Source organism: Monodon monoceros, unplaced genomic scaffold (genome assembly GCF_005190385.1).
Source record: "Monodon monoceros isolate NGI ecotype Baffin Bay Population unplaced genomic scaffold, NGI_Narwhal_1 Super_Scaffold_12, whole genome shotgun sequence".
Classification (NCBI taxonomy): Eukaryota; Metazoa; Chordata; class Mammalia; order Artiodactyla; family Monodontidae; genus Monodon; species Monodon monoceros.
Genome location: NW_021703768.1, coordinates 114,367,821 through 114,383,993, shown reverse-complemented (window position 1 = coordinate 114,383,993; position 16,173 = coordinate 114,367,821). Strand labels below are relative to the sequence as shown.

At 45.5% G+C, this 16,173-nt stretch overlaps 1 protein-coding gene across 2 annotated transcripts in view; it reads left to right on the top strand.

Annotated features, from left to right (window-relative positions):
• Nucleotides 1–16,173, top strand: part of SPOCK1 (SPARC (osteonectin), cwcv and kazal like domains proteoglycan 1) — a 550,294-nt gene that overhangs the window by 525,534 nt on the left and 8,587 nt on the right. For both annotated transcript variants that reach the window (XM_029217594.1, XM_029217593.1), the window contains 3 exons: nucleotides 6,145–6,261; nucleotides 10,082–10,303; nucleotides 14,697–14,759. In XM_029217594.1, the coding sequence (XP_029073427.1) occupies nucleotides 6,145–6,261; nucleotides 10,082–10,303; nucleotides 14,697–14,759 (402 nt within the window). The remainder of the gene's footprint in view (nucleotides 1–6,144; nucleotides 6,262–10,081; nucleotides 10,304–14,696; nucleotides 14,760–16,173) is intronic.

The window sequence follows — 16,173 nt, the reverse complement described above, 5'->3', positions numbered from 1 at the left end:
CTTAAAGCTTCAGGCCTTGTGGAGAGAGGAGAGAGTGCCCGGCTAGAAAAAGTGGTTTCTACATTTTCTTTCCAGGGCTTTATACCTTCCACAGAGGCTGCATGTGCCTTATTTACACTTGCTTATTGCATTCTGTTCATATTTTCCAAACAGGGAAAGCCCACTGGGAGAGCACCACCTTACCTGGGCCCTTCTCTGCCCGAGTGCTGTGCTTTCCTTGGGGAGGGAACTGTCTTCCTGCACATTTGGAGTAATGCAGTGGCCCTGTACTTTTCTCTACTAAAGCCCCAGTGGCTGCACAGGTGATACATGCTTCTGGGAGCGTAACAGGAAGGCAGCAGGCTGGACGCAGTCCTTGCAAAGATCCACACCAAAGCTAATGAAGGTGGGAGCCTACATGCTCCCTCCATCCTCTGATACTCAGCTAGCTTCCTCTGCTGGCAGAGCTTCCTTTACCTGTGAGGGCCTGATGTTTCGATTTTTTTCAACCCAGAACATCATGGACCAAGTATATTAATTGCCTCAGTTAGTACTGGCTACCCACAAGCCCAATCAATCCAAAAAGCTGGTCCAGGACCCAGGGGCAGCCCAGCAAGATAATAGCCGAGATCCAAATCCTGTCTCTGCCACTTGATAGCTGTTTGACTTGGGGATTTTATAACCACTGTGTTCATGTTTTCTTTCAATACATATATTTTGAACAACAATTATGTATCCATCCTTATGGTAAGTGCTGGGAATATCAGGTGTGGGGAAATCAGACCAAGCCCTCCCATCATGGAGCTTTTCCACCTTGAGGAAGGCAGATATAAATTATAACCTGAATCTCTTGGACTTGTACTGACCCACCTACAAAATAAGGAGAGGAGAGATGTCATTCTTTATATCCCAGGCGTCTCCTCAGGCTTTTTTTTTAAAAAAGCGTAGGAATAAAATTCTAACATATTATGCAGACAATTGGGAAATGGGAAGGGGAACATAAATTTATCAAGTCCCTGCTGTATGCCAGTAACTGTGAGCTATGTTTTGTTTGTTTGTTTGTTTTGTTTTTGCGGTACGCGGGCCTCTCACTGTTGTGGCCTCTCCCATTGCGGAGCACAGGCTCCGGACGCACAGGCTCAGCGGCCATGGCTCACGGGCCCAGCTGCTCCGCAGCATGTGGGATCTCCCTGTGGGATCTTCCCGGACCGGGGCACGAACCCGTGTCCCCTGCATCGGCAGGCGGACTCTCAACCACTGCACCACCAGGGAAGCCCTGAGCTATGTTTTATTGATAGTGTCTCATCTTACTCCATGCAGTGATGCTATGAGCTAAGCTTTATTACGCCATTGTGCAGGTGGACGGATTGAAGTTTACAAAAGGCAGCAAGAGCACTGTTATGCCCAGTTAATAAGTATGCGTTGAGAGCATTCTTTTTTACTTATTTACTTGTTTGTTTATTTTTGCCTGTGTTGGGCCTTTGTTGCTGCACACAGGCTTTTCTCTAGTTTCGGCGAGCAGTGGCTACTCCTCGTTGCGGTGTGTGGGCTTCTCGTTGTGGTGGCGTGCGGGGCTTCAGTAGTTGTGGCACATGGGCTCAGTAGTTGCGGCTCACAGGCTCTAGAGCTCAGGCTCAGTAGTAGTGGTGCACAGGCTTAGTTGCTCCGTGGCATATGGGATCTTCCAGGACCAGGGCTCGAACCCGTGTCCCCTGCAGTGGGAGGCGGATTCTTAACTACTGGGCCACCAGGGAGATCCCATTCTTTATGCCAGGAGCTGAGCGCATAAGGTGCTGGGCCCCAAGGCCTGAGCCGGGGCATGTTTTGTGTTGCTATGATCTAGAGGGGGAGATGGACGCTGAGCCAGAAGTTACAGGTGTGCTGAGTGCCATCTGAGGAGCAAGACTTCGAAAGCATTATAAAAGGGAAAACTCACCTGGTTCGCGGGTTAGAGAATCGGAGAGAAAATACCTTTAAAGCAGAGATCTGATGGAGAGTAGGCATTAGCAAGACAAAGAGAAGAGATGTGCTCCAGGGGGAACAGGTGCGTGGAAAGGACAGTAAGGGCAGAGCCTGGAGGCCGAGGAGGGGAGACTAGAGATGGATCTCACATTGAGGAGTTTGGGTGAGCAGTTGGGAGCCTCTGGAGTAGCTAAGTGGGGAAGCGACTTGATCAAATCTGCATTTTAGAAAGATCACTTTGGCGGCTGTTCGGCGAAGGGAACGTGGGAGCAAGTCGGGGAGACCGATTAGGAGCCTGTTACCATTGTCTTGATGGTGGGAGGTCATGGTGGCACCATGCGCTGGCAGTGGGCTAGCAAGAAGCAGGCAACTTTGCACGGGAGTCCAGGACACCAGGCCCAGGTGTTTGCCCTGAGGCTCTGAGGGCCATTCTCTGACTACGGGAGGAGGTGGCAATTGGGGTCAGTGGATCTCCAAGACGCCACCAACACACCAGCCATGCTCGGCAGACTGAGATCATGGAAGGAAGATGGAGAGTAACCTGTAGGAACAGGAAGGCAGATATGGAAAGACTGAGGAAGAGGATGCTGGGCAGAGACGACTGGGAGGATGATAGCAATTAAAACTGAGCTGAAGCCAGGGCTGGGGGCGAGAGGGAAGAGAATGGAGAGTAGGAGGGCAGGGCACTGACTGCGCCCACCACTTGGGAAGGTAAAGTAGGGGACAGGGATCCCGCCCCGGCGTCTGTGACTGAGCCAGATCCCTTCCCAAGACAGAAGCATCTTTCCCTCTGACGATCTGATGGTGGTTGCCTGAGGACCTTGTTTCTCTCACCAGGAGGAGTGGAGAGGCCATCAGACACCCCTCTAGAAATCACAGGAGTTGCCCGCCTCCAGGCAGGGCGTGAGATGGCAGGTGGACGTGGTCTTACGGTTTCCTCCACACAGAAATTACTTTTTCCCCAGGAAGGAACCGAGTGTGTGAGAGGTACCCTTCGGGTCCCCTCTTTCTCAAAGCGTTAGTCCTCCTTTCCGACCTTTATCAGGGGCTATGATAGGCATCTTAAAAGGCAAGCGCTTTTCTCCCATTGCCAGCCTGTTGTGGCTAGAATACCAAATCTGAGCAAATAGCTCTCTGTGTGCTGTCGTCTTTGATTATTTTTTTCCTCTGGGATATATCTGGCTCCAGGCAGACTGTGCCTGACTTTCTCCTTGTAAGGACCATGCGGTTGAGGACACTGTGAGTGAACAGGGCCCAGTAATTGAGTGCCTCCTATCTCCGATTCAGCTTTCTGATCTCTCTCTACCCAGGCCAGTGGTGTCCTGCTTGAGGACTTCTCCCTGAGCGACAGATTTGCTCCTTCGAGACTCCAGTCCCTGGTTCCATCAGCCATCCAAAGCCTGTGTACTTTGGGAAGTCGGCGGGAAATTCAGCCGTCTTCTAAAGATATGGATTAACTGCACATCTGTCAGGGTTTAGTTAAACATGACTGACTAATTTATCCTGCAGTGTGAGATGGGGATTCATTTCCTTTGCAAGTTGACTTGGCAATTTTCTCTGCTCAAAGAACATTTAGAATAGATGGTGTGCATGGCAATCAGGAAGAAATAGATACTATTAATTTTCCATTTTTCAAATGTGAGATTGACTATACAGCCCATATCCCATTCTCCTCGGAAAAACAGACCACCTCCTCTCCCGTTTAGAGCTGTGCACTGTCTGAAAACTCAGAAAAGAGGGCCTTCTAGTCCCCAGAGGGTCTGAGTTGGGGCCGATAAGCACGTTAGTGGGGGCCTGCGCCCGGGGGCCAGTCCTGGTACCTGGCAGAGCCGTGTGGCGCTCTGTTCCTCCTCCTCCTATGGCTCAGCATGAGATGCGGGTTCCCAGCTTGAGCGAGTTTGTGGTCTCCTTCCTCGGCTAATCTGTTCAGGTTGGAGGGAAGGACTGGAGGCACAGGCTTGCCTGTCAGGATATCATGATGGACCTCCGAAAGTTGGAAATCCCAAAGGGATAGCTAACTTCATCCAGCGCTCGCCATACAATGTTCGGCCGCCGTGATGGAAGTAGTCTGTATCTGCGCTCTCCCAGATGCAGTCATTCGCTAGCCGCGTGTGACTGCTGAGTACTTGGAACGGGGTGGGTGCAACTGAGGAACGAAATGTTGACTTTTATTTCATTTTAGTTAATTTAAATGAAAATAGCCACATATGGCTCACGGTAACTCTGTTGGATAGCACAGGTATCTGTGTTCACCCGTTTCCTGTGTGGCCAAAGCCAGTTGTGTTTGGGTATCTTTGTCTTACTGGTTTTCTGAATGCTGTTCTATTTGCTCCAAACTTACTGATAAGTTGTATAAAAACAATCGTAGAGGTAATAAAACTCATAGCTGGCACATGCTGAGTAATTACTATATACCATGTGCTTTGCTAAGCCCTCTAACACACCTCATCTCATTTATAGTCACATAATGATACCCTGAGTTTACGGATGACGAAACTTGAGTCACCCAGCCAGCCAGCGGTCAAGCTGGGATTCACAGCAGGCAGTGAGACCCCCAGAGCTCTCCCGACAGACCTCAGTGCCGTTGCCTGCCTGGTGTTTTAAGATACAGTCGTGTCCTGCTTGTTGAACGCCAGGTATTGTCTTGAGGTCATTAGCAACCTGCGTATAAACAATGCCCACACACTCCATGCTTTACAGAGTTTACCTCTGGCTCCCGGCTGGAAGGAAGGAAGCAGCTACACATGTGCACTGAGGTTGCACAGACCCAGTCTGGGTCTGCTCACCACCTCCCCTCAGATGGAGGGCAAGAGAGTCCTTTCCTGCCTGAGGGCTGGGAGGTTTGGCTCGTGTTCTCCATCAAGGACCAAGCTCCAGGCTCAGGAAAGATGGGCTTTCCTGCAAGCAGACATGAACTATAAAAATGAGGAGAGGCTCTGCATAGTATTGTCTTCTGGAGGGGCTTCATCCCTTTGCAGCTCAGATGGGGGCTGGTCGCCTCAGTTGAGTGAGACGCTGCACTTAGTGAAGGCTGGATGGGAGTTTGAGCGAGACCCTCTGCTCATTCGTCACTACCCCCGTGCCTTCCACTGGGGTCTCTCCGCACTGATAGGTTCTAGCCTTAATCTACATCTTGTCAGCACCATGAGACGTTCAGAACCTGGCTCTGCATTGTAATGTGGCTTGCTTGGCTTCACAGCCTGACTCCTGCAGCTTTAGAATTTGGGAAAACTGACAGTTGTGGGGTTCACTTCCTATTTACTGAGGCTTTACCTCCTCAGGTCTCTAATTCCTGTCCCTCCGGATGCGAACAACCGCTAAATGCATTGCTGGTTTTTCTGCCTCTTGGGAGCGGCCCACTGCCTGGACCCTTTGTCAGAATTCTCAGCACCCAGAATTAGGGTAAAATCAGGCAGCTAGGGAAAGTCAGCTCCCTCCTCTGCACCATTGTCCCTCCTTTGGGGATTTCTCTCCTCCAGTCTTAGCTCTCTATGAGACTGTCAAATAGCCCGCACCCACCTACCCATCCACCCATCTGGATTTTCTTCTTGTTCTCAGGAGTATTCGTTGGCCTTGCTCTGTCATACCGTAAAAGATAAGCCGGATAGCTAAAGATGGGCTGCATATAGAAAGGACTCTTCCAGGGACAAGGCATCCATCTGTCCATAGGGAAAAGTCAAGTCAGTCTGTTCAAAGGCCGGCAACATAAGCCACATCCACAAACCCAAATGTGGGCTAAAGCGAAATCGAGAGTCGCTCTCACTGGGATCTTTTGGTGTCCCAGGCAGCCTTTCCCGAAGAGCATTAGCTGTTCCTAAATGTTAATCTCTTGCCATGAGTTCAGTGGAAAACATCTTCTCTGGCAACTGCAATAGCAAGTTTGATCGGGTTAGCAAAAGGGACCCGTGACGGTCTTTGGAGGCTGGTGCATGATGGCGAGGCCATCCCAGCTTGCTTTCAGAGTGCCAAGGCAGTCCAAGTTCGGTTGTGCATGGCGCTGCTTGCCATGGGCGTCTCGGCTCTCACGTTGTCATACTCTTTACCTGTGAGAGCAGCATCTTTGGGGCATTTTCACAGTGGCATAAGGAGCTATATCCTGGTTGGAGAGGGACGTCTGTTAGGAGCATCACATGTTGAGAGCAGAGAGTTCAAACGAGGAGAAGGCCCACGGACTCACTCTTTCTTCCATCTTCTTTTCTCCAGCCTGCACGGACAAGGAGTTGAGGAACCTCGCTTCCCGGCTCAAAGACTGGTTTGGAGCCCTCCATGAGGATGCAAACAGGGTCGTCAAGCCCACCAACTCCGACACAGCCCAAGGCAGTAAGACCGCTTTACTCTCGCTAATTTACCTCATTTTAAACACCACATTCCCTCCTCAGTTATTGGATGTTGTTGATTGGCCGCCCTAAGATGCTGTTGTTAAAAGAAACACTAAGTTAAATGTAGACACTGACTTGAAGTATGCCCCAGTTTCAGAAATATTGGAGGAGAGGGAAATGCCTTAGAATCAAGAAAATACTACAACTTAACGTTTTTAAAGTCTGCTTGCAAAATTATCACGTGCTTAGTACAGTCCTTTTGGAAAATGCATTTAAGGAAAGATACCAAGATAACAAACTACTGTGTAGAAAATAGAGAAGCAACAATATACTATATAACATAGGGAATTATAGCCATTGTCTTGTAATAACCTGCAAAAATACTGAATCACTACGCTGTACACCTGAAACTGACACAATATTGTACATCAACCATACTTCAATTAAAAAATGTATAGAAACACAGCGTTTTAATAACTGTAAGCACGTCGTGGCGTGGCGTATACTTCAAACGTTCCCTTGCCACGTAGAAAAAAACACTTATGTCTGTGTGTGTATGTATATACACTCACACACACTTTACAGACTATCTTATGGCCTTCTTTTATCACCCAGCAATACACTATCTCTCTAGGCGGTTGAGTAGTATTCTGCCTTGTAATCACTATCTAGAATCTCTATGTGTAGATACAACATAATTTATGTAATTAGACCTTTATTTGGGAGCTTTGAAGTTGTTCCTAATGTTCAGCTATTATAAGCAACACGGTAGCAAACATCTTTGATAACTTAGCTCTATGGACGTTAATCAGATTGCATTTTGTTTTCCATAGATAAACTCCCAGACAAGTGTTCCCTCCGCCATCACTGAACTGGCAGAGACCATACCCAGAGCCTCTCCAGAAGCTGGAGAGAAGACTCAGAGTAGGTCTGCCTGTTTGTACCTTGACAGAGCCTCTCAGTGCCTTTAACGCAAAGGCCATTAGGGGAGAGCTCCTGCACACTGTGGCCGATTGGCACAGAGCGGCTTAGTCAACGATACAGTTGTCGAGCCGCGCGGAGCTTTGCCACAGCCTCTTCTGTGTAGAGATTTTTATATTGATTTGTCAAAATATAAAAACACACGTTATTTCAAGCAGAGAGTATCTCACCCCATCCCCGATGCCACGCTTGTGTGGACAGGATTTCTGAACGTAATGCTCCTGGGTTGAACTAAGTAGGTAAGAAGTGATACTGGTAATTGGTGGGACCCAGAGTTTAACCAGCATCTGGTCTTCAGGCCAAATTAGAATGATCTTCTTAATTTCGGGTTTATCCTTTGCTGTTCATAGCCATCTAGAGATACTAGTAGAGAATGTTGATCCTAGGGGACAATTCTTTCACCAGTTTGGAACTTTTTTACCTTAAGGGAAAGGTAGATTCTGGGAAGCAAATGCTAAGTGTCCAAAGAGTGGGTCCTGGGGTTGTAGTATCTGTGGGAAGGGGGATGTAAGAAAGAGTCTTTCTTTCCATCCCTGCCAAAGGTTTCCTTGGGAGTTTGTGGACAGTTAATTCACAGGTAGTCTCTAGAAGCTTTTCCCAGGGGTCTTCCAGGAGCCACTGAGGCCCTCGGCTTTCTGAACGACCTTTCAATGAAGAGCAGATTGACGTGAAAGAGCTGCTCCTCGCAGCCTCCAGTCGTGGGAGGCCCCTTCTGCCTCCCAGGGAGCCTGCAAAAGGCCTGCCCTTGGCCACAGGCAAATCAAGTCCCTGAAGAGGTTTTTAGGTTGGATGTCCTGAAGCAACTGGAGCCAAGGGATATAAAGGAATGACACTTGGTTAGCCCACGAGGCACAGGAGGGAGAGACGTTTTTGTCAGTCCACGAGTTCTGAAGGGGAAAACCACGGAACCCTAGAAGTGCCATGAGCTCAGGGCCAACCAGAAGGGCTGCTCTGTTCCCCTGGATATCAGATGCAGGTGCCCCTTTTCTAGAGCCTTCCAAATTTGGCACTTCTTTTCAGTGGTCAGTCAGCAGTATTAAAATTTCTCTTTCCTGTGTATTAAAATGGTAATATCCTACAACATTGATGCATACTACATAAAATATTCTGTAGAAAAGTGTGGAGCCATTTAGTGTCAGAGTCAATTATCTTGCTTTATTCAGTCGCCCCTGAGGACATCATCATCACAGAGATTGTTCAGTCATGACCTTCAGTCAAAGAGGAGGCCAGATGATGTTCCATAGTCTCTCTTCTTGAAAATCAGGATCTTTCCTAAGATGTGCTTTAAGATATCAAAAGGTATAAATTTAAAAATGGAAAGATTTTTGTATGTTGGAACAGGTAAGTTAAACTTTGCAGTAGCTAGAAAACTTCTCTCAACAAGTTCTTCTGTTGAGCACTTCCTGTGTGCCTGTACTGGCTTCTGGACAGCCAAGACCCTGTTGTAAAGATGCTACTTTAAAGGGTGGGCACGCTTTGCTCTGTCTTATATCCTGCTGACTAAGCAGAGGTTCCTGGTGAGGCACATAGAGCCTGATGAGCAGGCTGTAGGTTACAACCCTAGAGGGTCAATCGATCCCATCAGGATCCTCAGTGACAGTCACTGTGGCAGCCCTTGCATTGCTCATCCCTAAACTTGGCGCCCAAGCCAACTGGATGTCCTCAGCGTAGGAGGCTCCTGTGTCATGCGAAGCAGAGGCAGCCCTGGGAGAGGAGGGACTGAGAATGTAGACTGAGGGTTGGGCCACCTGGGCTTGAATTCCAGCCCCACAATTGTATGACCTTGAGCAAGTAACTTAAATCTTGAGCTTCTTTTCTGTAATCCATAGGGAAGACAAAGCATCATCTCTTAGGGCTGTTAGAAGGATTCAGTGAGATAATTATAAAATGCTGAGAAGAGTGCCTTCAGTAACACCAAAGTGAACTCTTCATCGTTTTCTGGGGAAAAGAAAACCAGTCCTAGAAATCCAGATTATGGAATAATTTAACATTGCCTGGTGCTTTGATTCCGAAAGAAAGATGAGTTTTACATGTGGGGTATGCCTTCTCTGGGGTTTGTCTACAGTGCACTCAGTATCCCGAGTGTTAAGCCAAGTGTTATTATTCGAGCGCATACAGTTTCCACTGTGGAAACAAATAATCCTCTAAGAAAACCAACCCTCCTCCCCGCACCCCGGGAAATAAAAAGAAATAATTTTCTGAGTCATACATGATTCCATGTCATGTATCTCCTGAGGGGATTGCAGAAAAGAAAAATGGGGAACAGAGGCAGGTACCCTGGCTTGTTTTCCCATTAATGTTCAGACTGCTTGGATTGAACAGTCCTTTGGGATATAATCACTGCTTCTGGATTGTACCACATAGTTTCATCTCACTGCCATCCTTTTACGATAGTTCTTTTGTTTTGGTTTTTCAAGTAGTTTTTTTTCCTCAATATAAAAGCATAGTTTGCAGTATTATCCGTTAGTCCTCTTACTCACCATGTTTGTACTCTTCCTTTTTCAGGCATCCCCTGTTTTAAGCAAGTCTGGTAAATGAAAATCCCTATTTACATCACAGATAAATTAGGATTGGGGATTTATTCCCTTTAGAATATATTCTCCTCAAATGCTGACTTCTGTTTTAGCACATTTTAGACTGTTTCATTTAAAAACCAACCAACCACCACCACATGTTCTGGTAGAAGGCTACTGAGACTGTACCCGTGGAGGGGTAAAGCACCAGGGGAGGAGGTGGAGAGGGTGGGCCCTGGGGCTCCTCTGGGGGCAGAAAGCTGGGGAGCAAGCAGGGCATGAGAGAGCGGGCTTGGTGGCAGCTGAGACATGTCCTTCCCTCTACAGGGTTTGACACCAGCATCCTTCCCATCTGCAAGGACTCCCTGGGCTGGATGTTCAACAAGTTGGACATGAACTATGACCTCCTGCTTGACCACTCAGAGATCAACGCCATCTACCTGGATAAGTATGAGCCCTGTATCAAGCCTCTCTTCAATTCCTGTGACTCCTTCAAGGATGGCAAGCTCTCTAACAATGAGTGGTGCTACTGCTTCCAGAAGCCTGGAGGTAAGGCAGGAGGGAGGTAGGGCCACCATGCTGTGCAGGGACGGGCCCCCTATCATGTCCTGGGGAGATGGACAAGGATCAGCAAGCAGAAAGACACAGCTAGAGAATAAAGCAAACGCTCTTTTCTCCTCATTGACCTCCACTTTCAGCATGGTAGGGAAAACCCAGGAGCATAATTAAGGAGTGTGTTATTCCACTCCTCCTTTTAGGAAAATCTTTTAACTGTTGTGCCTCAGCTTTTCCATCTGTAAGATGGGCGTAGAAACCTTTGCTACATGATTCCCAAAGTCAGTGTAAGATCCTTCATGTCTTTGTTTTTTGTACATTTTCTTCAGATTAGGTTCTTAGGTGTTTCTGTTTGGTTTCAGTAGGAACTCTCTCTGCACTAAGACATTCGAATTGGTCTCATCAAAGGTATTGCAAATAGTTTTTTTCCCCAAATTGGACTATGTGCGTTTTCGCTAGGGTGAAATTTAAAATTTTAAGATAGTTAGATTTCTCCATCTTTTATTTTGGGGCTTCTTAGAAGCCATAAGGCTTACTTTAAGCTTAGAAAGGCATTTCCCACTGTGAGATAGTAAAGCAACTCTCTTCTTTTCTTTAGTACCTTTGTGGGGTTTTGTTTGTTTACGGAAATCTTTTATCACTTCAGTTTTTTGTGTGTGTGCAGTCAAGTAGGGTCCCAGTCCCGATCCCTTGAGATGGTTGTCCACTTGCCCATTTGTCATTAATTGACTAACCCATCTTTCTCCCACTAGTTTGAAATGCTTCCTCTATCATATATAAAACTCCTGTATGCTCTATGTATATCTGTCTATTCCTGGGTGCTCTGTCCTACTAATTGACATGTTTTATTATTTAGCGGACCACTCTCTCCTACCATTAACCTTTTTTCAGAATATCGTTATATGTCCTATATGTTTGAACTCTTTGAATTTTAGAATTTTATAATCAGTTCATTCAATTAAAAGAAAACTTACTGGTATTTTTTTTAGAATTAGGCAAAATTAGATTAATCTAGAGAGTTGACAGCTATATAATATTGAACCCTTTTATCCTAGAACAGGGTTTGTCTGTTAACCAGCAAGCTACAAGTTTTGTTTTCACAGATGTTATACTTCCCTTGTGTTTATTGTTGTTGCCAGTATAGACGAAATCCATTTTTTCCCATTATATTTCCTCACTGGTGATTGCTTCACTATTAAATTTGTTCCCGGCCACCATACTAAATCCTCACTTTATTTATGATGGTTATTCTGGTTGGTTTCCTTGAATTTTTCAGGTGTGCACTCATATTATCTGCAAACAGTGATAGCGTTTTCTCTTCTCAATTTTTGTACCTCATTTCTTTCTAATCACATCAGCTAGTTCTTCCAAATCGATGTCACATAATAGCCATGCTTTTTACTTCAATAGGAATGCTTGTGGTGGTTCAGCATTAAGCTTCATGATAGCTTTGGGCTCGAGTTCATACAAACTCATGTGGCTTTAGCTCCAGGTTGAGGCTGAATGAAGCGAAGCCTCATTGCTAATACTTCACCTGGAGGGGTAATGCCAGGGCCCCGAGAGGGAAGTAACTGCCTTAACCACGAGACACAGCTGAGCCCCTGGCCACATGCGATGTCTCCAGATAGGCTGCCCTTTCAGCAACCGTGGGAGGGAGCCAGGACCCACCTATGGAAAAGAACGGCATCTAGGAGGAGTTGAGCAGAAGAATTTGGTGTCGTTCTTTGTTTCTTATTTTGTGTACTTCTCCCATTTTCTTAAGTTAGTTCCTTTATTTTTTTGATAAAGTTCCTACCACCTCCCTTCCTGACCCAGAACCAACTTTGGGAGTTCTATTTACCCTCACCTTTATTATTTCCTATATTTTTAATGTACATACTTGAGGGTAAAGTTTTCCTCCAAAGTACTCCTTTAGCTATTCATAGTTTGTATTTTTATTATGGTTAATTTGTAGATATTCTACAATTAAGGATCTGGGTACCTCTTTGGCCCAATAAAGCTTTGAAAGAGCACTTTTTAAACTCTTCGTGCTGACTGAGATCATTCTTTTCTTTATTGCCAAGTTTTAGAAGTTTTTTCAGAAGTTCTCATGGGAATTAGTCTTTGAATGTTTGAAAATATATAAATTTCCTTTATACAGAAGCAAAGATGCTAAGTATAAACTTCCTGGAATCATAGTTTGCTCTCTTGATACTTTAATGTTATTCTCCTAGCCCTGGATGTAGTTACTGAAAGAGTGAACCCATACGAATTTTTCTCCCTTTTGGTGGTGATGTACCCATTTTGCCTGGAAGTCAAAAGGATTCTTTACCTTTCACGGCTATGAACTTCCTTGGACATGTTTTAGTTTTGCTCAGGCTACATCAATCACTTTTTCCTGAGACATGTTATGCTCTTTCAAGCTCTAGAATTAAAACTTTTTTGTCCCACGTGTTTAGTCTCTTCTCATCAGTCACATGGACGTTTCACATCAGTTTTGTTGCTTCAGATATAGCCTTCCTTTCTTTAACGGCTTAGTTTTCCCTTTATGTCATTTATATCCTTGAGCTTTTGTATCTGTGCATTAAAATACTTGTAGACAGTCTTTTTTCATTAGAATCTTTGGTAAATATTTTCTTCTCAGCAGCATACATTTTCTATCACAAGTTTTTCATCTGAAGTTTGTTCTAGTTCGTTCCTCTCTTTTTCTTGCAGCATTTTTAGTAGGTCTCAGTCTTGATTCATTTCTACTTATGAGTTTTTAAAGACCGTTTGAGAAAGGGGCCTGACAATTAGAAACGTTCTTCCTGGGAAACTGGCAGAGTGTTTGTTTATGATTGTGCTGCTCCTTCAGGAACCGTCTTCTAAATGCCTAAAGATTTTTTTCTCTGTATTTCTTCATAGGGAGATGAGCATTTCCATTGGTACCTACCTCATATGGTGACTGTAAAGATTAAATTAATTAGGAGAAAGTTCCAAAACATTAGCTGGTGCATTCTGAGAATTCAGTGAATGTTCATTATTTGCTGTAGATGCTACTTTTTTTTTTTTTTTTTTTTGCGGTACGCGGGCCTCTCACTGTTGTGGCCTCTCCCGTTGCGGAGCACAGGCTCCGGACGCGCAGGCTCAGCGGCCATGGCTCACGGGCCCAGCCGCTCTGCGGCATGTGGGATCCTCCCGGACCGGGGCACGAACCCGTGTCCCCTGCATCGGCAGGTGGACTCTCAACCACTGCACCACCAGGGAAGCCCTAGATGCTACTTTTAATCATCAAAGAAAGATGGAGTTTGGTCTCTTTTTTGTTGGTTTCAGGTGGTATCTTTCTCCTGTACTCCGAAATCATCTTAAACCCAGAAGTCAAAAACATGTACTTGATAGTTTCTCTCAAGGAATGAGAAGCAAGACCAGGTGGCATTGTGAAATCCGAAGGGTAACAGATGTAAACAGGCACTCAGGTACCTTCTGCAGACTCCACACTTGTACTTACAGAGGTAGGGTAAGTGCTCTGAGAATCCAAATGTCATGGTCTTTGCTGGAGAACCATGAGCAAATAGAGCCACAGCATCTGCAAAGGCCGGTCATAGTAAAATTAAGATTAGTTAAGATTAGTGAGGTCGCCTTTCTTTTTGCATGGAGTGGAAGTCAAAAGGGTACCACACACTTTCATATGCCCTACGTTAGCCCTGTGGCTCCCACTGTATCAGCCCTTCACTTGAGAATGGACAGTTTTGAGCTCGTTTGTAATAACACATGTTTTATCACTGAAGACTCGGAGGCTGAGAGGGAGAAAGAGACAGGCCCAAAGTACTTGCCTAGGAGGTGGCAAAGCCCAGAGTTAAGGTGTCACCCTTCTGTCCCTCTAGATCTCTTCTGTATCTTCATAGTTGTCCCTTGAGGCCTGTGTTTTACTTTCCTGGGGTAGTGAGCCATGAGGTCGGAAGTAGCCATTCTAATCGTCTTTCTATCCTGCAGTAAGACCTGAGGTAGATTAAGTATTTGTCCCAGTCTGTGGATTCAACACACGTACCCACTAGTAACCTTTTATCCTGGTTCTCAGCTCATAGAAGTCTTGGCTGATAAGAGACTTTTTTTCTTTATATAAGGAAGTAAATAATGAAATCACTGACTAGACACTTGGTATTTGCTTGACTGGTTGGTGGGAAGAAAGATTCCTATACAGTGCAAGTAGCCCCCGAATACTATTTTAAGTACCTAGTGGTATAAAATGTTGTTTTTTTAAAATTAGTGCCACTAATGGCCTGAATTTGTTTTGCTGCATAGTAACAGCAGATGAAGTAATTCCACTCCCAGGTGTGTCATTGCCTCCATTTCGTGTCAAAAGTGAAACCAGTCATTAGCCGTCATATCCCTTACCATCTGGAAACTGACTTTCATAAATTATTTTTAGGTCTCCCTTGCCAGAATGAAATGAACAGGATTCAGAAGCTGAACAAGGGGAAAAGCCTGTTGGGTAAGTACCATTTCTTGCCACTCATTTAAACAACTAATTAAACCACCCGTGTCTCTTGTAATATTGAGCACAGCCATGCTTATTCAATTAGGGACCAGTGTTTTGTGAAAGAACTGCCTCATATTACCCGAGACAGGGCTCTTCCAGGAAGCTGGTACTATGCGGTAGTCCACAGGACATACTCTGAGGCTCAGTTAGCTGGCTGAGAAACGCTGCATGCTCCATCAGCAGGAGGAGACGTCAAAGGTCAGCCCATGACCAGTGGGCAGGTCACCGGGCTGAAATCGAGCTAACCCCTCCCTGATCTTGGCTTTTCCTTCTTTCAGGTATGGCCATTAAACGGAGCTCTCAAGGGTTCCTTCCAAGTTAAAATGATAAGATCTATAAATTATAGAATTTCCTACATTCTGCAGATCAACTTGTCCATTCAAGGAGGATGATGAGCTGAGTCCCTTCTGAATTTATCAGACAGGGTCCAAGGACTCGAGTGCACTTAAACACATTTCTGTTTCATGTGCATGATCACTGGACCCTGTCTCTACGTTTCTCCTCTTATCGTTTGTCCAGATGTTGAGGTGGAAGCAAGTGGGTTGTGCGAGTGTGTTTTTTCCCTGACATGCAAATCTGTGGCCAAGGTAACAAATGCTGGCTGTTGAAGGTTCCCTTTAGCTCCATACCCTCCTTTCTGCAGCACGCAGAACAGGCCATTGCTGAGACATCAGAGACACCTCATTTGTTTGCCCAAAAAAGAGCCTGCACTGCTTCCCTTGCTTTTTAAAAAGAGAGCTGACAGCTACAACACGAATTATTCCTGTTAAACATTCAGAAGCAGGTTCACCCCCTAAACAGCCTGCCATTTATCTATTTTCTTGAAGGAAACGGGCAAGTTTTTTGCAGATTGGTCTGTGAACTCTAGCCATTTCTCTTCATCTGATGTTTGTGCCACTCAAAGTGCATCTTATCTCCTTCCTTCTACTTTTGAAAATTACTTATTTCACTGGCTTGCCTTAGACTTCCCACTTCTGATAACACCCTTTTCAGCTCACCAAGAACTCCAAAGTTGTTGTGATCTGGACCTGAGTGTAGGTTCTTCTCCAGTGTTGAAGACATAAAAGCATCTTTCTGGATCCCTCTTCCATTGGGCTTTCCTCCAGTGCAAGGACTTGTGCTCGATGATCTGATTCTTCCATGTGCGAGGTCATTTTGGGTTTGAGTGATGTGCTTAAGAGAACTAATAGAGAGTGCTATTTTTGGATGCATGGATATCTTCTTACTGCTTCATTGATAATGAGATATTATTTTTAAAGTATGTGGCCTCAGATAAAATGTCTCATCTTTTATTTTCCCCAGTTCATAGGAATGAAAGGCCTATCTTTTTCCTACTGTGAATCCCACCTAGTTTTAAAGCTCACTT